This window comes from Brienomyrus brachyistius, unplaced genomic scaffold (assembly GCF_023856365.1).
Source record: "Brienomyrus brachyistius isolate T26 unplaced genomic scaffold, BBRACH_0.4 scaffold49, whole genome shotgun sequence".
NCBI classification, from domain to species: domain Eukaryota; kingdom Metazoa; phylum Chordata; class Actinopteri; order Osteoglossiformes; family Mormyridae; genus Brienomyrus; species Brienomyrus brachyistius.
The window spans coordinates 574,614-599,813 of record NW_026042324.1 but is presented as its reverse complement, the minus strand read 5'-3'; the positions used below and the strand labels follow the sequence as shown (position 1 = coordinate 599,813).

The following is a 25,200-nucleotide window of genomic DNA, read 5'->3' as shown; positions in this document are numbered from 1 at the left end:
GGCGGAGACTCGAACCCAGGTCCCAGAGGTGTGAGGCAACAGTGCTAACCACTGCACTACCATGCCACCCCTGGACCCAAATCCATTAGAATAAAAACCTGCATAAGATGTCTATCCATCTATTTTCTGTAACCACTTATCCTATTTAAGGTTGCAGTGGGTCTGGAACCTATCCCAGAGGCTATGGATGCAAGACGAGGGAACAACCCAAGATGGGGCGCCAACCCATCACAGAGCAAACTCACACACCATACACTCACACATGCACACCTGCATAATATATATTAAGTGCTATATAGAAATACTGATATCATTGTGATTTTTGCTATTCCATTCATCTTCCAGCTGGCTTAATGGTCCTCCGATTAAATGTAGAGTCGGAATTTGAATACAGTCATTTGTCAGGATTCTTCAGGATAGGATTTCTGCAGGCAGATGTCATCATAAGCACAATTGCGCCATCTAGTGTATAAATATAAAAACATGCTTTCAAAATTGGGCTGTTCGTTGAGAGGCATATCGCTCCAGCCAAGAGCCGAATGTCGAGTACAAGGCGCAATGTGGGAGGGGTTTATCTGATCTTATCTAACTTATCTGATACCCTAACCCCAACCCTTATTATAAATCTCTCCTACCCCTTGTGATAAACCCCACCTACTTGCCACTGCCAATCGACACTCAGCTCCCGGCTCCAGTGATATATATCTTGTGTTTGCTGGCTCAGTGTGTAGTTCTGTTGTTTCACAACTCTAGGAAGCCCATGTGTCACCTTAGGTGAGCATTGACATCTGCGCCACTCCCTAACCACTACCAACTGCAGAGGGTACTTCTAGGGTGCCCTACATCACAGAGATATTCTGTGCCAGCCCTACAGATTGTGAAAATACTTTGTTGTAGAGCAAGCAGGCCAGTTTCACTGTCTCAGGCATTCTGTGCTGCAGGCAAAGGAAACTGTCTAGCTAAGTCAGCACCCCTCAGAAGTTGGTGCCCTTGGCAGTCGCCTGTGTGTGACCTGCACATCCTGCAGGATTGGGGTTTACAGTCCTGCCTCTGCCCTGTGTGTGTGGACGTAGCGTACTCTTCCTTTATCATGCAGATTTTCGTTGAGCACTCCGCTTTTCTCCTGCAGTACAAAGCCATGCAGTCAGGCTAATTGGCCTCTCCAAGGAGCCCATTGTGCCTGTGAGTGTGTGCATGCATGTGTTAGGGATGGGCTGGCACCTTGTCCAGCGTGTGGCCCAGCCTTGTGCCCTGCGCTACCTGGGAAATGTTCCAACCCTGGTCAAGACAAGCAACTGGATGGATGATCACAGGCATTTCCTATTGTCTGTAAAACATTTGAACCAACTAAAAAAAGGCATAATCTGTTCATAAGAGGAATAACCACCTAAAAGACAACAACGACAGTAATATTATTAATCTACAGCAAAACAATCCTCAGCAGGCTAATATTTATATGGGAGAAGTCAACATTCATGTAGATTAGCTCAGGAAATAGCATATTATTACGTTATACAAAGAATACATCAAAACCTGTGTACTTAGCTAACAAAAGGAAAGGTTTTACAATGGCATAGTAGAGTAGTAATTTCCAAAAATGAACATTTATTGCAATAAAAGAAATGAGAATGACAAACAATAGATATTGGCTTGACTTCTCAATTCTAATTCAACCAAAATCTACACATAGTAAGGTTCAACAACTTTGCATTTATGGATATGTAATTTGTCTAGTAAAAGAATTAGGTCATATTAATTAAGCAACATTTTATGCTGTCGTAGTGGTGCAGTCAAAGAAGTCAAGCAACAGGTTCCCCCATAGTAATTTGGATGATGGACATGATTATAAATGGACATCATAATAACTGGGGTGGCATGGTGGTGCAGTGGTTAGTACTGTTGCCTCACACCTCTGGGACCTGGGCTCGAGTCTCCGCCTGGGTTACGTGTGTATGGATTTTGCATGTTCTCCCCATGTCATCATGGGGTTTCCTCCGGGTACTCCGGTTTCCTCCCACAGTCCAAAGACATGCTGAGGCTGATTGGAGTTATTAAATTGCCCGTAGGTGTGCATGTGTGAGTGACTGGTGTGTGAGTGTGCCCTGCGATGAACTGGGTTCAACCCATCCTGGGTTGTTCCCCGCCTCGTACCATAAGGTGAGGGGAGTTAGGATGATTACAAGGGGCCCCAAAAGGAAAATATCCGGATTGGTCTGGACTGGGGACTCAATATTATATATACACTGAACAAAAATATAAACGCAACACTTTTGTTTTTGCTCCCATTTTTCATGAGATGGACTTAAAGATCTACAATTCATTCCAGATACACAATATTACCATTTCTCTCAAACATTTCTCACAAATCAGTCTAAATGTGTGATAGTGAGCACTTCTGCTTTGCTGAGATAATCCATCCCACCTCACAGGTGTGCCACATCAAGATGCTGATCTGACATCATGGGTAGTGCACAGGTGTACCTTATACTGCCCACAATAAAAGGCCACCCTGGAATGTGCAGTTTTGTCTCACAGCAAAATGCCACACATGCCACAAGCATTGAGGCAGCGTGCAATTGGCATGCTGACAGCAGGAATGTCAACCAGATCTGTTGCTCGTGCATTGAATGTTCATTTCTCAACCATAAGCCATCTCCAAAGGCGTTTCAGAGAATATGGCAGTACATCCAACCGGCCTCACAACCGCAGACCACGTGTAACCACACCAGCCCAGGACCTCCACATCCAGCAGGTTCACCTCCAAGATCGTCTGAGACCAGCCACTCAGACAGATAATGCACGGCCCCATGTTGCAAGGATCTGTACACAGTTCTTGGAAGCTGAAAATGTCCCAGTTCTTGCATGGCCAGCATACTCACCGGACATGTCACCCGTTGAGCATGTTTGGGATGTGCTTGACCGGCGTATACGACAGCGTGTACCAGTTCCCACTAATATCCAACAACTTCGCACAGCCATTGAAGAGGAGTGGACCAACATTCCACAGGCCACAATTGACAATCTGATAAACTCTATGCGAAGAAGATGTGTTGCATTGCATGAGGCAAATGGTGGTCACACCAGATACTGACCGGTTCTGAGTCCCCAGACCCCCAATAAAGCAAAAAACTGCACATTCCAGGGTGGCCTTTTATTGTGGGCAGTATAAGGTACACCTGTGCACTACCCATGATGTCAGATCAGCATCTTGATGTGGCACACCTGTGAGGTGGGATGGATTATCTCAGCAAAGCAGAAGTGCTCACTATCACACATTTAGACTGATTTGTGAGAAATGTTTGAGAGAAATGGCAATATTGTGTATCTGGAATGAATTGTAGGTCTTTAAGTCCATCTCATGAAAAATGGGAGCAGAAACAAGAGTGTTGCGTTTATATTTTTGTTCAGTATAATATATGCTTTAATGGCCCCAAAATCTCTAGCAAGGCCCATGTATGTATTTCTGTGTCTTCTCGAAAAAACGGTTGGAATCTGAGTAATAATTCAGGAGCAGACATTTACATAAATATTACATTTTACTAATAAAAAAATGACACCTTTACGTTAAAGATACATTGATGACGTAATTGCGGTCCCAGGGCTTTCTCACATCCCACCACTAGATGACGCTATCAGATTATGCAGAAGTTGTATCAGATTTGCAGCGGCCTTCTTGGCGTAGCAGCGCCAGTGACTGCTCTGCTGCAGTACCTCTGTGTTACAAGGTGTGTGAGTATTTTCAGGGAAACTGCGCTTGTCTGATGGGCTGCTCGTGAACGGGAATCCTTGTCGTCTCTTTTTCTGGTTCAGGTCACTCAGGCGGGCAATTTTACGGCTTTTCCCCCCGTATAAAATCGAGTTTTATGCCTTAGTTGTAAATGCGGCCTCTGTATCTGTTCGGACGCTTCCGTGGTTTTGCATAAATGCTAATACTTTGAAAATCTTTACAGAATTTTACAGAAGCTTTCCGCCGTTGTATTACCATTTGCAACGTAGTTTGTTGCGGTTTATTGATGTTATTGTTATTTACTGTTTCATACTATTGTAGTTGATTTATTGCTTTATATATGGCCATTTGCTTCTGTAATATTGTGTATATATTTAAGCATAAATTAAACGCCGCTTACTCGTACTAGTGTTGTGCGCAGATGCGCGTACCTGTTCGTGTCAACAGCTGATATAAATGAGCATTTTTGTTATGTGGATTTATTTCGGAGCTTGCCTGACGTTGCATCTCACTTACGGTATCATCGGCAGTCCTAATTTGCATAGCATTGGAAACGGTTCTCTGTGTTGGTTCATTTTTGTACTAAAATGCAATATTGATGTGGAATCATAACTGGTGGCGCAATTTCTGTATATTCTGGTTAATATCTCAAACGTACTGTTTTTGTTTTTTTGTTTACCTCCAAGGACATGTAAATGGTTATAGCGATGAGTGAAATAAAACTTGGTCTGAAATGCTGGTGATTCTGTGTAGTCTCAGTCTTTGTGCTGAACGCCGGTGTTGTATGCGCCCCGTCTAGATGACACCGTCTTAAATGAGACCTAACCTCACTACACTGGCGTTTCCTTGGTGGACCCAGAATGGGCCAGCAGATCTCCGGTCAAACGCAGACGGTCATCAATAGGCTGCCTGAGAAGGTGGTGAAGCATGCCCTGCTGGTGCGTGACAGCGGCTACCTCACCTATGAAGAGTTCCTGGGCCGGGTGGCAGAACTCAATGATGTGTAAGCTGTCCTGCTGTGGCTTTAAGAGGGTCAAACTCCAGATGACAGTCATCTGTTTACTGCATGTTACTGAGGATTTTTAGCCTCGGTGTTTGTGTTTTGACACTTCAGAACAGCCAAGCTGGCTGTCGGGCAGCCGAAGCATTTGCTTTTTGAAGTTCAGCCAGGATCGGATGCCTCAGCTCTTTGGAAGGTCGCAGTGAGGATAGTCTGTACGAAAGTGAGTGATGTCATGGGGTCGGGGGGGGGGGGGGGGGGGGGGCTGTTGCGTTCCTGTTGAAATGGTTTCGAGAGCTTCTGCTGACTGTGCATGACCTGCGTGATGGCAGATAAACAAGGAGAACGGCATGGTGGAGGCCTCGCGCATCATGAACCTCTACCAGTTCATCCAGCTGTACAAAGACATCACTGGCCAGGCGGCAGAGGTTCTCTCGGTAGAAGGCTGCTCTGGGGGACCCTCTGTACCCTTAGCCTCCACAGACTCCTGCCAGGCCAGCATGTGGATGGGCAGGTAATGCCTATAAGGAAATGACCCTTGGATGTGTAGTGTCAAGGCTGTTTTTAGAGCATGACATGAAACAGATTTGGCCACGAAGTGTCATTTACAAACTGATGAAATCCATTTTCATAGAGTTGGTATGGTTCTAGTAAGGAGAGTGCGTTTGCTTACATTATCTGTATATGTGTGTGTGCTTTAAACAGGGTGAAACAGCTGACAGATGAGGAGGAGTGCTGTATCTGTATGGATGGGAAGGCTGACCTCATATTGCCCTGTACCCACAGCTTCTGTCAGAAGTGCATCGATAAGTGGTAAGAGTCACCTCTTTCACAACCTTTAATAAAAGGCAGGCAGTGAGTTCCAGGTCTGCTCTCATCAAGTGTCATGCTGTACTCTGCATATTCTCTGTTCAGTGTGGGATGCCTGGTACCGGTGGGGTCTCTTTTTAAAAGAGCCCTTCATATGCTTATTACCTAGACTCTATTACTCTCCAGTGGAGACCCAGAGCAGGAAGTTGGCCTGTTTCCCCTGAAAGAGAGGGGAATATTGGCTGCGATTCCCGGGCTGCCTTCAGCACCTCATTTCATGAATTTGGACTGTGATTTACTGGTCATTGGCGCTGAGCTTTCTCACGAACTATGCAAGCCACGCGGCATGGCGGCTTCGATTGGCAGCGTGAAAATGGGCCAGTGGGTGGGGATGTGCATTAAGGGAGCTAGCTTCATACTCCCTGGGGCTCCAGCAGACATCCGGCTGCCTTGTGCGGCACTAATTTCGAGATGATTGGAAGCTGTGTGAAACCTGATGAGAAGCCAATATATAGTGTAAGTGACGGGATGGAATTTGTGCTGCGTTTTACTGAACAGGAGCGACCACAGCAGGAACTGCCCAATCTGCCGCCTACAAGTGACCGCCGCCAACGAGTCATGGGTCATGTCTGACGCCCCCACGGAGGAGGATATAGCGGGTTATATCCTCAACTTGGCAGATGAAGCTGGAACTCCACACAGACCTTAAATAAACAGAAACCTAATTGCTTATGTTCATACTCCATTGTTTTAAGACCTTATGAATTTGAGTTTTCATTCAGTTCAGCACTGCCTCGTCTACCACTGTAATTGCTACTCAAATGTGAATTGGACAGTAGCCTCATTATGAGGGAACTATGTTTTGTGTGTGTGTGTGTGTTTTTAATTCTTTTATATGAAATGCACATAGGTTGTTCAACCTTTAAAGCTCTGTACACTGAGATATGCACATCAGTTGACCCAAGTCTTTGTAATTTGTAGAGTTTTTTTTTCTCTCAGTTGGAACTGGAACATCAGACGAAATGAATTTTTGTCCCAGTTGTTTCAGTATGACTGAGGAGGGTTTGGATTTTGCTGTATTTTTGGCAGTAAACGAAAAAGCTTAAATGACCCCCTGCAGGCCCAGTGGCTGCCGAGACCCATGCGAGAAGCTTGTTGGTGCTTCTCCAGCGATTCAGTGTGTAAATAATGGGAAGCTCACTTTGAACGGCAGTCTAATAAATAGCTGGTTCACTGTCATATACAAAAACAAAAAACCTTCCATTATTAAATCTAGAGGTTTCTCCCCCAAAACATCCCTAATGCAGTTATAAGTGGGATTTGATCGATGTGATTTGAAGCTTTATGGGGAATAATGGAAATTCATATTTACATTTATGAAAGAAGCCAGGATTTGTGTGCATGCTGCAGAAAATACTTCCTGGTATTAATGTTGAAATTTGTTTCTAGATATCTTAATTCTAAAAATTGGTTGCTTTATATTTCAGAATTTTAATTATTACTTTTGGGGCAACATTATTCTTACATATTGTTGTATAATTTTCCAGAAATGTCAGTAGGTGTTTTGTTTTAAAATGGTAAGTTTGCCTAAACGCTAAATGTAAATGTGAAAAGGACATTATTGAAGTGGAGGGGGAGACTGAAATTCAGAATGTGGAAATACACGTTTCTATTACAACTGACAGATTTTGGCTTTAAACTAAAAGGGAATTTTTAATTAAATATTGTGGATAATGTATTTCTTTTGATAAGATGCACACTTATTTTAAAAGACTAATTTAAAACTACCAAAACCACTTATATATTTATATAAAACATTATGTATGAATGTGAGTTTCCTTTATAATTGCACTTCGGAAATGCGTAGAGCCATGTCCTGCTTACCTTAACGAGAAAGCATGCTGTTTGCCGATGTACGTTTTTTATCGTTATTAAAAGGAATACGTTTAACCTCTAGGTGGCTCCCTTGTCCGCCTTGTAACCTTTGCTACAATCTTAATATGTGATTTTTGAAATATCTATGTATTTCACTGATGGAAAAGACAATGGGTTGTGCTCAGTGTCATCTTATTTTGTAGAAAAATAAAGTACACTTTATAATTTAGCAATATGCTATTTTTTAATTATTAGATATAGGTACACTTGCATTTGCAAATATTTGAATCTGCATTTTCTTTAGATCATACAAAAGTCATTTACTTATCTGAGTGCATGATAAAATGTTCAAACCCATCTTCACAGTATTTGTCTTGTGTTTAAATATAAAACACATACCTACAGATGTTTAGTTTATTTCTTTTACAAATCTGTTTTCCTACTGTTTCTATTCATCCTTTTTCATACCAAAAAGAACTTGTTTTAAAATGTATTTTCTACCTGAAAAGAAGCTAAAAGTACTTGCTTGAAAACTCAATGAAGTTTAGTTGTTGGTATAAAGTTATGGACAATGGAAAATGTGTCATGAGGTGGTTTCTAACCTTATTACATCTTGCAATGAACAAAAGTATTTACATTGTCTCTCGCATTGGCAGTAACACTTACGAATGTGTCCATATATTCATATAAAATGCATTGTGCATAAGAATGCCAAATAGTTGAGATCAGTGTAGTTAAAATGCAGCTTGTAGCACAAGGAAAGGGTAGATGCTGTGGTCAGGAACAATTTCTTTACCTCAACCAGCGATGACGAGAAGCAGTGCAGTCAAGTGTATGTACAGTACTGTTCAAAAGTTTGGGGTCACATAGAAATTTCCTTGCTTTTGTAAAAAAAAAGCATGTTTTTTTGTCCATTAAAGTAACATGTGATTCATCAGAAATGCTGTGTAAACATTGTTCATGTTAATCATAGCTGGAAATGCCTGTTTTTAATGGTATATGTACAGGGGCCCATTATCAGCAACAATTAGTCCGTTGTTCCAGTGGAATGTTGTGTTTGCTAATGCAAGTTCATCATTTTAAATGGTTAATTGATGATTAGAAAACCCTTTTGCAATTATATTAGCACAGATGAAAATTGTTGTGCTGATTAAAGCAGCAAATAAACTGGCTTTCTTTGGACTAGTTGAGTATCATCAGCAATTGTGGGTTTGATTACAAGCTCAAAATGGTCAGAAACAAAGAACTTTCTTCCGAAACTCATCAGTCTATTCTTCTTCTGAAAATGAAGGCTGTTTCATGTGAAAAATTGGCAGGAAACTGAAGATCTCGTGTAATGCTGTGTACTCCTCCCTTCACAGAGCAGCACAAACTGACTCTAACCACAATAGAAAGGAGAGAGGGAGGCCCAGGTGCGCAACTGAGCGAGAGGATAAATACGTCAGAGCTTGTAGTATGAGAAACAGATGCCTCATAGGCAACTGGCAGCTTCATTAAATAGTATCTGCTAAAGACCAATTTCAACATCAACAGTGAAGAGGAAACTCCAGGATGCTGGCCGTCTAGGCAGAAATGCAAAGAAAAAGCCGCAGAATCTCAGAATGGCCAATAAAAAGGCAAGACTGAGATGGGCAAATGAACACAGACATGGACAGAGGAAGAAAGGAGAAAAGTGCTGTGGATAGATGAATCTAAGTTTAAGGTGTTCGGATCCCAAGGAAGAACGTTTGGGAGATGCAGATCAGATTAAATGACGCTGGAGGAGTGCTTGATGACATCTGTCAAGCAAGGTGGAGGCAATGTGATGGTGTGGGGCTGCTTTGGTGATGGTAAAGTGGGAGATTTGTACAGGGTGAAAGGGATCTTGGAGAAGGAAGGCTATCACTCCATTTTGCAACGCCATGCTATATCCTGTGGATGGCACTTAATTGGAGCCAGTTTCATCCTACGACAGGACAATGACCCAAACAGAGCTCCAATCTAAGTATGAGCTATTTAGGGAAGAAGCAGTCAGCTGGTCTTCTATTTATAATGGAGAGGCCAACACAGTCACCGGATCTCAATTCAATTGATCTGTTATGGGAGCAGCTTGACCGAATGGTATATAAGAGATGCCCATCAAGCCAATCCAGCTTGCTTCAGGACGTACGGGGTGAAATCTCATCAGATTACCTCAACAAACTGATGTCTAGAAGGTCTATAAGGCTGTAATTGCGACAAATGGAGGACTCTAACGAAAACAGAATTTGAAGAACAAAACAATTATTTCTAACTTTGTCAATGACTATTTTCTATCTATTCAGCGGTATTTCCTATTCAAACTCACATCACGTATGTTTTCATGGAAAACAAGGAAATTTCTAAGTAATCCCAAATTTTTGAACTGCGGTGTAGAATGTCAATTTACATGCAGGTGGCCACTTAATGCATCTAATGAATGTAAAGATTCATTCAGGCTATGTTGCAGAATAAACAAAGGAAATGTTTAGCAAGCATAAAATCTGTAAGGAGGAAATGCAGTGCTGCATTTTTTCCCTCAGAAGTAAAATTCCTCCTCAGAGTGGTTTTAAACTGGAGACCTGCAGCACAGTAGGTCATGGTGTTATCATGCTCCATCCTGTAGGACTACAGTAGGCTGGCCTGTGCAGTTGGCTTGTCCTGGTGAAGTATTTCCTCACTCAGTCAAAGTGAGAGTCTCAGTCTGCCTGCACTGATGATTAACTGGATAAAGCCCACATCCCCTTTTTAAGGATGAAATGTACAAAAATTAATAAAATGTTTAATCAAAGAGTTGAAAATAAATGACCATCATAAAGCCTTATATGTACAATATACAGTGTGCATGCATTTGTGTATTTGGCTATATTTCTAATGTTCAAGCAGAGGCGTAGCGCCTGCATTTCTCTCTATTTGGCTTTAGCACGGCAATCAAAGCGGACGTGAGCAGCTACTGAATAATCTGGCCTCATCGCACAAGGCAGCAGTCTGCTTGTGACAAGCTGTAGTTACTGTGACTGCGCGACAATAGCAGCCGACTTGACGGCATCTACCAGGAAGCTGAGCTCGTTGCACAGCGTCTCGTGCCTGTAAGCCATGCGGATTTGGGCCACGTTGGTCCGCCGGATATCGTTTCCCTCCGGCCCGTTCTTCAGGTAGTTCACTCCCAGGAAGTGCTTCTTCTCCTGCAAGAAGGGTCACGGACATGTCTCTTTAGATCTGGCCTTATAACACCATGCTTGATCGCAGTCACAGGTAGGCGTCCTGTGGGACATGGCAGTGTGCGGCTGACCTTATCTCTAGGGGAATATATAAAAACACAACACAGGGGTATAGCTCCTGTCTCGAATGACAGGATCTGAGGTTGAGCGATGACTCTGCAATCTAGTCCATGCTGTGATTAACTTGCAGTCACACTAGTAACATGATCCAAATGCAGATGGGGCAACTAGACATCGACGAGGCGCACTGACCCGCCGCCCGCCCACCTGGTGCGAGAGGCCGCTCTGCAGCACGCTGTTCCTGGCGATCTCGCAGACGTCACATGTGCTGAGCTTCCACAGTTGTGCTGCGATGGCGTACTCCTCCATCAGCGCCTCCTGCAAGGTGCCAGTGCGTGGTCACACCCCATCTCCCCGCCATGCGACTTTAACCCTAACCCTAAACTTAACCCTAACCCTAAGCTTAACCCCCAACAGATCCACCTTGTTTATGTGTTTTTTTGCAGAGACTAAAATGAACAATTCCTTATATGTCTACGAAATAAAGCACAACCGTAAGAAACTGTGAGTTTAATACCTCTGACTAATACAATATTCACAGAAAGTCTTGGGCACTCGCTTGTATATCACATTAGAAACAAGCAGTAGTTTTAACTAAAACATTTATTTCAAGTACTAATAAACTGAAACCCAAAATATAGTTCTAAAAGAGCTGTTCTGGGTTAAGAACTTCATTGTCATAATAGGTAACATCTTTGCAATAACATAAAACACCAAACATTTGTGTTTAGTATCGCTTTGGGAGCCAATAACTACAATAGCAATTTATTGTAAAATGACAAGAACAGAACTGAATGAGTCAGTCAAAGAAATATGATATAAAAATGTCTGTGCAGAAGATGTGCGGATGTTAAACATTGCTCATCAATGGACTTTCGTTATGAAACCAATAAATCTGCAATATTTTTATTGAATAGAGCAAGCGTCCGAGGACTGTCTGTGAGCAGTGTTACAGTGTATGTGTACTTTTGAGACTGTGCGGTTCACATCGCATAGTCGTGGGCTTCCTGTCTGCCGCCATCTGACAGTCTCTCACCTTGGTGTAGTGGAACTGCATGGGGTCATCAGTAGACAGGGACACACACAGCCCCTTGTGCAGGAACTCCCTCAGCGGGTTCTTGGAGTACTCCAGGAAAAGGCTGTTGTTGCTGAGCGGGGACATGGCGATAGGCACCTGGGCCAGGTAGTATAGATACTGCAGCACGGGGCTCTGGAGGAAAAGGGACACGCCAAACACTCTCAGTTTTACGAGCCTCCTGACCCGCACCACACCAGTGATGACTTCAGCAGTTCTGTCTGCTATCAATATCACACCTGTAAGAGGTACTTGTTTGTTTGTCCTGCCAGTAATGAGCTTACTACCCCTAAAGCTCGGATACTATTCTTAGGACCTTGCAGAATTCCCAGCATAAATAGCTGTCTGCAGAGCAATTTGAGACAGCAGAGCTGTTTGGAGAAGGCATGAAAAGAAGACATCGGCTGCAGGTATCAGCTCTGCGAGGCAGCAGCCCACCTTCTTCAGGTTGAGGCCGTGGGATATGTTATCGGCGGTCAGGAAGGCCGAGACCAGGTGAGTGATGGAGCCTGCCTCACCGCAGTGCGGCCGGAACTGAAAGGTGTTGAGGCCTCGCTCCCTAAGAAGCGTCCAGAGAATGAGAACTTTAATATAATGAAGAAGTTCATCACATAATGAAGAGCAAGGAAGTTTTACGTGGTGAAGCCTTTATGGTGAATTGAAGAATTATGTACTTCCTGCACTAATTTAGCCTATGACTGAGGAAACAATGAACCCAACAGATCTGCTGCACTTTACTGAGAGTACAGCTACTGTAAACAAGTTTGAGTTCTGAGGCTATAGGACTAGAATCCCGATGTGTTACACATTGAAGACTATTAAAAACCCATTTATAAATAGTATTAATGCATTTAAATTTAATGCGACAGTTTTTTTTTTTAAAAAAGAAGATAACCTACATGTTTTCTATTAGGCACATGTCCCAAGAGCTCAGCTCGAAAGAGGTCATCAAACACTTACTTCCGGAGGTTGTTGAGCACCATGATGTTGGCGTACATGTAGAAGAGGTAGTAACTATAAGGTGGGTTGCTGTCTATGGTCCACTCTTCGGGTTTGGGGCTTTTGTAGGAGAACATGTGGTCACTGTGCTTGGACTCGTCATCTACACTGTCAAAACCTGTCACCTGTGCAAGGAAGAGTAAGGGCTCAGAAGGAAAGGGCTCAAAAGACTAGCTGGGAGGGTTCATACAAAAAGCTCATCCTCTCTGCTTAACGCCTCTGAATGTTTACCATATAAAAAGCAGCAAATATACTACTGAGAAGAGCTTCACTTTATCAGCTGTCTATTTAACCAGTTCTGAGTCACAATGGTGATTTCAATCCCTTTGTATCTACGATATCAGGAATCAGAGTTGAGTGACTTCTACTCACATATTTCAAGAAGACATGCAGCTCTTTGTGCTTTTGAGGGTTAATGGTGGCCTCAAAAAGAGGGAGGAAGACATTTTCCAGCATCTTTGCAAAGTTAGGTATTAACTTTCGGGACTTGAAAATGTCACTGAAAGAGAAAATATTGGTTTTCAGGTGATTATTCCCAAGTATTAAATGGTAACCAACGGAAAGTCAATTCATGTTCCAGCTGAATAAAGGCCAGCTTTGTTCACTATTGACTTACCTCCTAAGTAATTATTCATAAATCTCAGTGATACAGACTAACTTGAAATAAAATATATGTAATAATCGGTATGTTCAATAACTGCTGATTCTTTCACGAAAGAAATAGGAAACAACATAAAGATATACATTAATACTGCATATACATATCTCACATAATATATAATACATATACATAATACACATAAGAACATAAGAATATAAGAAATTAACAAACGAGAGGAGGTCAATCGGCCCATCAAGCTCATTTGGGGAGAACTTAACTAATAGCTCACAGTTAAAACCTTATGTTGCTCTTATTCAAAGGAACCCAGGGTTTCAGCTTGCACTACACTAACATGGAGGCTATTCCATACTCTAACTACACGCTGTGTAAAGAAGTGCTTCCTCAAATTCATTTTAAAATGTTCTCCCGCTAATTTCCACTTATGGCCACGAGTAACACAATATTAATACGAGACAAACTAATTGTGCGTAAAGAAATGACAGGTGTGTGTGAAAAGAAATGTGAAACTAGCTGCAGTATTAAATGACGAATATGAAAAAAAATGTGTTTAATAAATCAACAGTACAGCAAGGGGGGAAATGGGCTATCAAAGTTTCAGGATGGATCAGAATTTAAGGGTGCGATTCACCGTCAAATAACTTTTGAGCCCAGTTAAGCATGTTACAAGTCTACCAAAGGTGTCCCTTCAATTAACTTGTAAATTCTTTCTAGAAGAACTACTGCTAAATGTTTACATAATACTGTGATTGTCACCTCAGGCTGTTACAGACCAATGACAAAATAAAAAGTTGTCAGTAGGTCGCCTATCACTTAAGAACACACTTTACAGGGGCCGCCATGCCCTTTAGCAAAGTATTTCACTTGAATTGCTCTAGTGAAATATCATGCTGTGTAAATGTATACAATTGTAAATTCCTTCCATAATGGCGTGAAACAATTAATGGAGTTTAAATGATCTCAGAGAGACCAGAATGTGTAGTTATTCGGGGGCTGAAGCACTTACTAAATCCTTGGCACCTGGATGACCCATTTCATGCTGGGTGAATGCACCCGGTGCTGAATAAACCACTTGGACAGGTTCTCCCACTCCTCTGGGGCCCGGCCGTAGATGGAAAGCCGCGGTTCTGCATACTGGTATTTACTCTCCTGCAAGTCGTGAGCCACTTCCTACCAAACACAGGTTTAGGGAGCAATGAGCAAATTCTTACCACCAGCACGTTCATTCTGTGGGTAACACAATTTTATGATGACATCCATAAAGCTAGTGGGTTTGGTTTAGGGTATCTGCAAACATACAATATCGAAAGAGCAAGTTATAAACAACATGACTAAATTTATGTATATGTCAGGGTATTTGGTTTAGTGACTTTTGCATCTTCTTCATCCCATTAAAACCCCTGACAGATGATACACATATCACACACAGTGCTCACAGAAAGTCTCGGGGCGCTTGCTTAATTCTGTAAAAATGTCTCAAATTTATTAATTTCATAACAAAAGTCTGTTGACAAGCAATGCTTAACATATCTGCACATATCTTCCACACAGACATTTTCTTCTTATTAAGTGTCATTTTTTTTTGACTTACTCAACTAGTTCTGTTCTTGTCATTCGGCTATAAGTAACTATACTATAGTTATTGTCTCACAAAGAGACACTAAAAACAAATATTTCGTATTTTATGTTATTGGAAAGGTGTTACTATTTAAAAAGCACCCAGTAAGACTGCTGTCAATTAACTTTTTTCCTGGGAGTTTTTTTAAAACTATAATTTACTGCTATCTGAAATAAACTATTCCTTATTACTAATTTTTTTCTAATGTACATCATACATAATGTAACATCATACAGTTTTTGTAAACAAATGAATAAACTAGAGATTTTTGTTATACAATCAATAAATTTGCAATATTTTTACTGAATTAAGCTACTAATCCTTTCTTACCTTAATAAGACGTGCAAAGTACTCCCCTTGAATGTGATTGTCAGTTTTCAAGTAGATCTCTCTGAGTTCACTGGCCCCCACTGGATTATATTTGGAATTGAATTTATCAAACCGATGAAATGTCTGTCTGCCCTAAAAAGTGAGAGAAAGAATGAGCTGCAGATACCTCTAATGCGAACGATTACAGGTTGAAAATATTTCATGGAATGACATTGTTATGGCAAGATAACAAAGGTTACTTTGGTTAACCTAAACGTGTAATTCAACATATTCCACTCAAGACCTGATGTGCTTACAGCATGCACATCCAAGGAGTCCACAGTGAGATCATAGGGGTCCATGTTCAGATTATCAAAGACCTCCTTGAGGGTCATCTTCTTCCCTCCCTTTTGCTGTACCACTCGGTCTGCCTCCATCTTGTAGGTGTTCTGGATGAACTGGAGCAGATGCTTCTGGTTCATGCAGGCTGCTGCATGGATATGTGTGTCAACCTGAATAGCCAAAAGACACCAAGAGTTCAACTCAGACATACTGAAATTGTGGAAACACACGAAAACGAGAATCATGCTAATAAATCATACTGAATACTGCAGTATACTTTTCCCCAGTTTTTGCTAATATGTGAACTCCAAGCAGCTTCTGAATGTATCTATTTGCTGCTCAAAAGGTTCCATCGATCAAAGTGTCTTTACTGTTATCTCAACTCTGTGATGCATGGGGCACTGAAATTAAATTAAATGTCATGCCTCACGACTGGAATTGCACTAAATATTACTGTAAAAATTAAATGATAACATTATAAACTGGAAATGCCACGATGCAAAAAATATCATAGTTTATTAATGTTCCATTGACTCAACCAAAATGATTTATTCATTTCATCAAATTAAAGGATTCATAATTAATGGCACCCCTAAAGATTATTGTAAATAAAATCTGCAAAATTTAAACCAGGAATGAAATTCAATTAAGTGTCTCTTCAGAGAATCCTTGGGTACCGCTGGTTTGACTTTGCGTGGAATAAGTGTTTGCTAGAGGAGTCCCGAATGAGGCACTATACCTGCATTGTGAGGGAGCGTCAGTTACGGCACTACAGCCATGTGGCGCGTTTCCCTGAGAGTGATCCGGCTCACAGGATCCTCATGGCTGAGGACCCAAGGGGCTGAACCAGGCCTAGGGGACGCCCACGTAACACCTGGTTACAGCAGATAGACAGTCATTTCTGAAGGGTGAGACTGGACCACGTGTCTCCCTGGGGGGGTACCATCCTGAGGTGTCTAGTCCTGTGGTGGGTGTGGCAACGCGCTGCAGCAGTGCATGCTCAGCAACCTGACCTGACCTTTATTGATTGCATCACTTCCTGTTCCGCTAGGGTATAACAATGAGATACTATGCAGGCAAAATCCATATATCATTCAGCATCAGAAGAAAACAAAAAAAGTGGCAGTTCAATAGAGAGAGATGATCATAGACATTCATATCTTTGGTATTGGCTACAATATGATCCATAAAAGACTAAATATTTCATTTTGTTTTATTTATTAATTTAAACAGGGACAGTCCATAATGAAACATAGTGTAAAACAAGGAAAGATACACTAAGTAGTGTCAGGGCAATTATTCAAAAACGTGAAAAGTATGGAACAGCTGGAAACCAGATAGGTAAAGCATGCAAGTGCATTTTTGCCTCCAGGGTGGGAAGGAGGACGGAGAAAAAAGCAAAAACAAAAAACCCCCAAGAATCACAGGCCTTGGAGGCATCTTGGGGTCACCATGGGGATTCAAAAAGCACCATCAGATGCCACCTCCATAACTGCAGACTCTTGATCACTGGACGAAGTTGCCGTGGTCATATGAGACCAAAACTGGATGTTTTGGTGAGATCAGCATCAGCTTCTTTGAAATCAAAAATGGAGATGCATCCTAGGAAAGGCAGCTCATAGCCACTGTAAAATATGGTTGTAGATCACTGATGTTTTGGGGCTGTTTTACATCTAGAGGTTCAGGGGCACCAGGTTAAAACCAGTGGCTTAATGGATTCCACCCAGTATCAGGCAATTTTGGATGATGGTTTGGTTCCCTCTGCCAAAAAGCTCACAAAGCCGACGGTGGACGTTCCAGCAATACAGTGACTCAAAGCCTTTTAAAATCCATGCAGAAATGAAACTGGGACAACAATACTGAAGAGGGCAGTTGACAACCACAAACCCAACAATGTGATTGATCTTGAAAGGAGCTGCATTGAGGAACGTGTGCCTTACCCTTGTCACTCAGTACAGAAAAAGTACAACACTCCATGTTGTTATCTTTGCCAGAAGTGGTTGCAGCAAGTACTGAACCAGGGGTGCCAATAATTAAGAAAGAATTTTTGGTGAATGTTGTATATAATCCTGGTTGGTTCCATTGGACCAGTTATAAAGTACAATATTTTCCACATCTCGCCATTTATCTTACCATTTATTAACATTATCTCTATAATGTTATTTTTTTGTATGTTTTTAGTACATTTCTAGTCAGAGATGCCCACTGTATAAAGACATAAGACAGTAAAATCGAGACACGGACATTAGACAAATGCATGTTTTGATATAAGTTTTTGATGTGAATTTCTGAATTAATATGGGGGTGGATCAGAGGCACAGGTACTTACCTTCCTGACGTTATAGAAATCTCGGTGAGGCACCCCCTTCAGCTCTTTGAGCTCCGCCATCTCATTCAGCATCTCATGCAAGTAGAACTTGGATCCCAGGAAGTTGAGGCGTCTGTGGCAGTATGTCTTCCTGCAATGATAAGTGAGATTTATGGACGCTTACGCTTCCACAACAAGAGACGACTAGAACCACCCTAGTTTTAGTTAGTTGGTCTGATCTTATTTTGTTATTTTAATGGAACAAAGGAGTTCTCGATCAGAACTCTTGACTGGCAAATAATAATGCTCTGAGTCACAGGCACCCATCCCATGTCATTCCATGTATTTCTTCTGTTTCGTCACTAGTTAATCCAGTTATACTAATTAAGTAATTATAATTACCCCATAATTAGTTTAATCTAGTGTACTGGGTGAAATATTTAAAAGCTCATGGAATGATTGGGGGTCTATAGGATGAGGTTTGGGAAACACTCTTCTAACGGAAGTTGTACAGGTCAAGAATAAAAAAAACACAGGAAGGAAATACTATGTGATGTGTAGCCGTGGTTAATGTAGATATACTATATGTCAGCGTTTCCCAATCCGGTCCTAGAGGACACTGGGAGCTGAGAGTGAGCGATAATGTGGACTGTCTGGCAGGGAGCTGGGAGGGAGCGAAGCAAGGATCGGACTGGGAAACAGTGCTATAAGTCAATGAGTGAGATATAATGTGTCTCATAGAGGGGGTGGGTATTGGGGTGCCCTCACGTGGGTCCATCAGCGATCATGGCCAGGACATGGCTGAGGTCAATGGCAAAGGTCTCCAGGTCAGGATAGGGAAGGCTGTGGGCCCGCTGCAGCTTCAGGGTCTCAGCACTGTCGTAAACATTGATGATACCGTCTTTCATCTTCAGCTCGTAATTTAAATTCTCTGGGATGTCCACCATGCTGTACGGGTCCTCCCCCTCCTCAGGGCAAGGGCAGATGTCTACATCAACATCATAGCCAATCAATAAAAAAAAAATCACTTTTTTGTGTACTATAGTAGAATTAAGTATTAGTGACAGTGAAGTCCACACATGAACTCACTCATGAGCTGCACTCTACAGTAACATTTACCTGCTCAGTCTTATCATTCACTTAACTGAGCTATAAATCATTGGGTGACGGCATTCAAATGGCGCAATACTATAAAACTCAGATACAACTGATTTGTTCCAGATTTAAGGGGAATTAAATTTTACTGAGGGTGAGGAAAGTGGGAGTTAAAAGTTCATACTTATTAACACTCAGATGTGGAACCAAAGTGATGTGCCAAGACTACTGATTCCTAACTAATCGTTTCAAAAGCATTTGTGTCAAATAAATAATTTTAAGGGTTTCCTGTCATTTCTGGTCTTCTGAGAGGCAGGAGCCTCCCGGAGTCCGTTTGCCGTCATCCGGCGTCTCAGCATTTTCCAGCTGAAGACCAGTCAAATCTACGCAGCTACTCTACCTGGTAGCACTTCATCTTCTTCCCTCCACTTCTCATTTTCAGCACTCCGGAGGAACTGAGTGGTGGTCCTTGGAAACTGGTGATAGGCAAGCTTTGCGTATTTCTCCCGAATGAATAGGGCTTTCAGCAAGCTCTTGGCTGCCTGCTCATAGTCCTCAACTGTGATCTAGGGACAGAAAGGCTGTTAACTTTTAAGAAAGAATTTTAAAACCCATTCTAGAGATAAAAAGGAGTTCCTCCCTCTACATCTTTACTGTTAAGGTTGCCTTATTTTACATCTCATCTAAGTAAATTTAGTTATTCTTATTTTCTGAATCTTTCACAAGGGAGCCTAATTCTTCCAATGCTGTCCTGTAGCTAAATGGCCTTGCTTTGGATGACAGTTGATGACTGACAGCTGTTTATTCCAGCAAAGGCTACAATGTTGAAACCAATGAAAATAACAGAGAGCTGCACATTTATGGTGTCTTACGCCAGCACAGTAATCGCCGCTGATGGTAACCCTCTGGAATTCTGGGATGTTGTCAGGAAGAGAAGGGCACGTCGAGGCAGGAGAAAGCAGAGGAGATACCACAGAAAAGGTCCAGTCTGTACTGACTGGGATCTGAAGGGACATCGACTGTGATCGGATCAACTTGAAACTCTTCTTCCTGAGAACATGATGAAACGGTATTCCCAGGTAAACCTTAACCTTACTAAACAATTCGATTCCTGTTAGTCAAACCAATAGTTAGCATGGTCTGTACTTCAGATCGTCCTGTACAACATTCGTAAATAATGCTTTGTGTACCACTTGTGTTTAAGGGGGATGTAACTTAGCTTGAAGGCCATTCTCACATGTCTAAGACTTTAGGTTGGATTCTTGGTGAAAGACTGAGTGTGTATGTGCCCTGGACTTGACCGGCCAGCTACAAAGGATGCACCAATTCTCTTCCTCTGTGATTCCTGGCATTGCTGTGATAAGCAGTTATGTAAAGTGAATGGATAGATGATCTTCCTGACGCTAATTGCTCTTGACTGATAGAATAAAGAGCAGCTCTAGTAGTGATGCATATTTTAAGTCTCCCTTGAAGACTTTCTCAGATGCTCATGCTTCGGTTATAGCAGACATTAGGCAGCAGAAAGGCCCACCTTTTGGCACTCTCTTCTGATTGCTGCTCAGCAATTTCCTTCAGCAGCTCGTAGTCCTTGGCTTGCTGTAGGCCGATGGGGCAGTCTTCGGGGACTGAGAACATGGACAGGGCATCCTTGGTGTCTTCCTCCTTCAGCGCTGAGGCATAAACCTTCTCGGCTAACAGCCGTACCTCCTCATCTACCTCACTCAGGGAAATCTTGGGGAACTGCCGCGGCATGTCTGCAGGAATATGACACAGGAACTTCACTGACAACTGAAACGAAGTTATGCGTCTTACAAGAGCACAAGCCTAAGACAGAGGCACTTGGAATCAAACCATTTTCTTTAGTAACGAGATCTTATTCATTACCAATACATTCTTAGATCATAATATGATATTTAGAACTATGATTGTTAATAACTGTGCAGAACAGAGAAGCAGTGTGTGAATATCAAGCATTATACAACCAAATATAATTAAAAATGCCATAAATTATATTGATGTAGTGTGAGCATGGAGTAGAGAAAATACTAGAGTTACATCCAGGAAGGAAGCATCAAACATCATCAAACAACAAGCAAAAGTCCAGAATATGATACCTTTGTTCTCACTCACCTTGATACACACAATGACAACAGTATAGATATTTCTGAACACAAGGGTGGTCAATCCTATAGGCCACATGCCAGCCCATTTTACTTAGCCGTGACGGGGGGCACCGGTGGTGATGCTCATCCAAGGTGCCACATGGGCTTGGACTAGTGCTGTCTGAACATATCCATTTCAAGGACACCTTTCCATCTACATTCCATACATCTTTGCTTCACGTTTCAAAGCTGCAGCAGTATTTGAGCTAGCAGACCCTGTTATTTACATCCATCCATCCATCCATTTTCCAAACCGCTTATCCTACTGGGTCGCGGGGGAGTCCAGAGCCTATCCCGGAAGCAATGGGCATGAGGCAGGGAACAACCCAGGATGGAGGGCCAGCCCATCGCAGGGCACACTCATACACCATTCACGCACACGTGCACACCTATGGGCAATTTAGCAACTCCAATTAGCCTCAGCATTTTTTTGGACTGTGGGGGGAAACCAGAGTACCCGGAGGAAACCCCACAATGACATGGGGAGAACATGCAAACTCCACACACATGTGACCCAGGCGGAGACTCGAACCCGGGTCCCAGAGGTGTGAGGCAACAGTGCTAACCACTGCACCACCATGCCGCCTCATCCTGTTATTTACAGTAATCCGGAAACATAACAGCTTTACAGGTCTTCATTGAACATGTTTTTATGAAGTTACATATGAAAATCACATACAGCTCTTACTGTTAAGATAGACAGTGGCTTCACAACTCCAGGCATTTGGAGTCGATTTCATTTGTGAGCAGCTTGCATGTTCTTGTGTTTGTACAAGTGTGGGATTCATTCAGGTACTCTGGTTTCACCAGTTTAAATATAACAAACAGAAAATACCTAATTCAATGCTGTTATTAAAATTATTGACATTATACTTCTTGATGAAAAAACACTGCGCATACTACACTAAAACAAATTCCTGAAATGAAATTCCTGATTTTAGCTTTGTTTTCACAATTTCCTTAGCTAGCTAACTCACTGCTTTTCTGTATATGTTCACGGTTTAATCACGTGACAGTAGCAGAACAGGCAGATGCAGGAGATTCATCAAAGAATTAAGACATTTGTTTTTTTTTTCTCCGCTTGAGTGGGACACTGATCATTGGCGACAATCATGGAAAACCAAGTCACAAAACAAAAAATGTGGGCGCACTGGTGACCATCTTAGGCCATCATCTGGAGCCCTGTCTAAAGACATTCTTTACGCTAATACATGTTTCCAAATGGCAAGTATGTATGTGCACTGTACTGGACTGACTTGCCATACAGAGTGTGCTCTGTATATCCTGTCATAGGTGATAGATTGACCCTGACTCTGTACCAGATTATTATTTATCTCAGTTGGATGGTTCGATATAAACGTCATCTATAATTTTAGATCTATCTCCGTTAATAAGCATTATTGCAAGGGAAGGCAACACGTTATTCTAGTAACAGTAAATACAGATGTAGGTCAAACGTAATAACAGCCTGTCCATTTTGCAATCCTGTTACTTAAATTACCATCATAAACATGTTCTCAAGTGATTGTTGCCTCATCTAACGCTGTGTAACTCCAGCAATCGCATCATCATCATGTTACATTCAGCACTGGATTAGCAGAGCCATATAACTCATACAGTTAAAGTTGCTCCTCGGTCTGCAGTGACGGTGACTTAGTGACCCGCTCTATAACTGTAGCAATGGGCATCCATGCTAGAGATGCTAAATTACAACTGAGTGAACGTTTGTAAGTCACTGGCTGTGTGCATCCAGAAGAGGCACAGGATGAGAAGCACCGTCCCACAAAAAATATATGCAGTAATGTTTCAAAAGGCGAGGGGAAATAATTGCACCTATACACCTTTATCGTATCACTATGTAGATCATTGAGTGTGAGATCTGTTTGACAAAACACAAGCACCTTTGCAAAATACAGGACAGGGCTCCTCTGGGCTGTCTTCGGGATGCATCAGTGATTCCACTGCACAGCATTATGACTGTGCTCATGCTTCTCATAATTATTCTGAAGACCTTGATGCTACATTCTGCTGTTCAGTGCTTGGGGGGGAAACTGTCAGAAGTTTTAAAAGTCTTTAGTTCGGTCAAAATCTTTCCACTGAAGTTCTTTCACAGCACTTCCAGTGGAGTCCCACATTCAAAACCCTCTCTTTGTAATATTGGGAAATATATACAGCTAAAGGACACCAGTAGGAAAATCAATGTTTCCAAGAAGTGGCATTTAATCCAAAACAAGGGATACCTACGGTTTATGCTTTATTGGTCTCACAACACAGAGCTGTAGTTAATAGGGGAAAGTTGCATATGACTTCCTACTGTCTATGGAGTAGGTCACTATGGTAGTTTGCATCATGTTGCTGCAGCTGTATGCAAGTTGTCCTGGAAGCTGTGCCTGAGTGGTAAGATCGGGTGTCCCAGTGCCCGCCAGCACTATATTAACTTTCCCTGTTGACACGGAATCTGAGCCTCTCCAGTGCTCTCAGCCGTCTTTGCATCATCAGACAGAAGCCCTGCCCTTTCTGAGAATGTCATGGTTGTTCTAGAAGGACCACGATCCTGACAGGATCCCTGAACACATGACCGCACACGTCTATGCTGTCGCGCACGCTCCATATCCGTTCCTCCTTGGCTACAGTGGATGAACGGTTAAGCTTATAAAGGCACTTAAAAGAGAAGTGCCCGCTTTTCCTTTTTGAAATGGGGCCCGGTTTCATAAATCGGTATTGATTCACTAATGGCTTCGCATAAATGATTTAACCCAACCTCCTTAGAAGACCCTGCTACACATCTCCCTCACAGCACTCATTCAGCCACACCGAACCGCTGACTCATCCCCTGTATCGCCATATTTTAGTGAAAACAGGCTAACTACTGGCTGCCTGAATTTCACCACAGTCTCTCTCAAGGACTTACACTTCATCATGCTTTTCCGTGGCCAGGAAACACATCCAGTCCCTCCAGTTCCCCTTTTCTTGACCCTCGGAGCGATACACTTATTTTCCTGGGCATGCTGAATACTCACATCCCATGCATAAACCCCAGCTGGTCACTTTGCTCAGGGCCCAGCAGTGGCAGCTGTAAAAAGGCAGTATGCCCTCTTACCTTCAGAACTGGTCAACGCCATGCCTGGCCTGTGCGGTTCTCTCTAGCCCGATGTGAGTCTCTGTCCAGGGTGTACCTTTAGGGGGTGACTCCTGATCGCTCCTCTCAAACTATGAGGCTCCTGCCACGGTTGGATGCGCTTTTACTTCCTTGAGTGTCCCTCTGTCTCTATTTTAAGAAGCCAACGGCACTGCGTCGACAGGGCCACTAATCCATGAGGTATGCAACAATTGGCTGTTGATACAGGCAGTGGGAGCCCCCGTGTCACCCCCAGTCACTGCCAGAGGAGCGCCCAGTGCTGGACACCAAATGGCAAGCAGCTGCAATGCCACTAGCAGAGCCCGAGAGCTGCCCTCTGTAAGCGGGCTCTGTTTTCTCCGAGCAGGATCATGTGGCCGCCTTCTCCCGTGCTTTCCAGAGCACTCAGTCTCAGCTCTGACCTTGACGTGGTATAATACAGCACCTAATGTTACAGCTCAAAATAAGTAATCCTTCGACTAATCCTGGCTCGCTGTGTGGCAGCCCTTCTGTCAACCTAAAAGTGGCTATCCTGTGAAACATCTAATTTACCGCTAACTTCACCTCCGACTGAGAAATGACACTCACAGTGCTGTCCGGCAGCACACCTCCCTGTACCCAGCCACCACTGCGAGTGGCAATATGACAACGGCAAAAGCATGGAGCCGAGATGCCAGTTTTCTCCCATTTACCTGATCGGTCTGGACTGCAGCCGTCTGCCGTGGAGTCGCAGAGATCGGAGGATCCGCCGGATTGTGTTTTTTTGTTTGTTGGTTTTTTTGTTGTTGCGCTCAACGTCTAAGCTTCTGTTCTGATCCCTGTGGAACAACTGCAGCAGCTCCAGATTTCCTGGAAGTAACCCGAC

The 25,200-nt window shown here is 42.6% G+C and overlaps 2 protein-coding genes across 4 annotated transcripts; one reads left to right on the top strand and one right to left on the bottom strand.

Moving 5' to 3' along the window:
- The first annotated feature begins 3,647 nt into the window (after positions 1–3,647).
- Positions 3,648–7,641, top strand: LOC125723472 (RING finger protein 141-like). 2 transcript variants are annotated; one of them, XM_049000061.1, is made up of 6 exons: positions 3,648–3,725; positions 4,527–4,730; positions 4,842–4,950; positions 5,060–5,241; positions 5,433–5,540; positions 6,096–7,641. In XM_049000061.1, the coding sequence occupies exons 2-6, from the start codon at positions 4,588–4,590 to the stop codon at positions 6,244–6,246; spliced, it is 693 nt and encodes a 230-aa protein (XP_048856018.1). In that variant the 5' UTR covers positions 3,648–3,725; positions 4,527–4,587; the 3' UTR covers positions 6,247–7,641. The 2 variants fall into 2 exon arrangements, with proteins under 2 accessions (XP_048856018.1, XP_048856019.1); XM_049000062.1 differs by having other exon boundaries at positions 3,723–3,810.
- LOC125723471 (AMP deaminase 3-like) lies at positions 7,631–25,200 on the bottom strand. 2 transcript variants are annotated; one of them, XM_049000060.1, is made up of 15 exons: positions 25,028–25,200; positions 20,587–20,809; positions 19,928–20,105; positions 19,456–19,621; positions 18,729–18,948; positions 17,982–18,111; positions 15,628–15,822; positions 15,332–15,463; positions 14,390–14,553; positions 13,137–13,263; positions 12,726–12,889; positions 12,204–12,324; positions 11,727–11,900; positions 10,898–11,008; positions 7,631–10,594 (listed from the first exon to the last, which is right to left on the bottom strand). In XM_049000060.1, exons 2-15 carry the CDS (start codon positions 20,805–20,807, stop codon positions 10,418–10,420), a joined length of 2,280 nt encoding a protein of 759 aa, XP_048856017.1. In that variant the 5' UTR covers positions 20,808–20,809; positions 25,028–25,200; the 3' UTR covers positions 7,631–10,417. The 2 variants fall into 2 exon arrangements, with proteins under 2 accessions (XP_048856017.1, XP_048856016.1); XM_049000059.1 differs by lacking the exon at positions 25,028–25,200 and adding an exon at positions 24,318–24,904.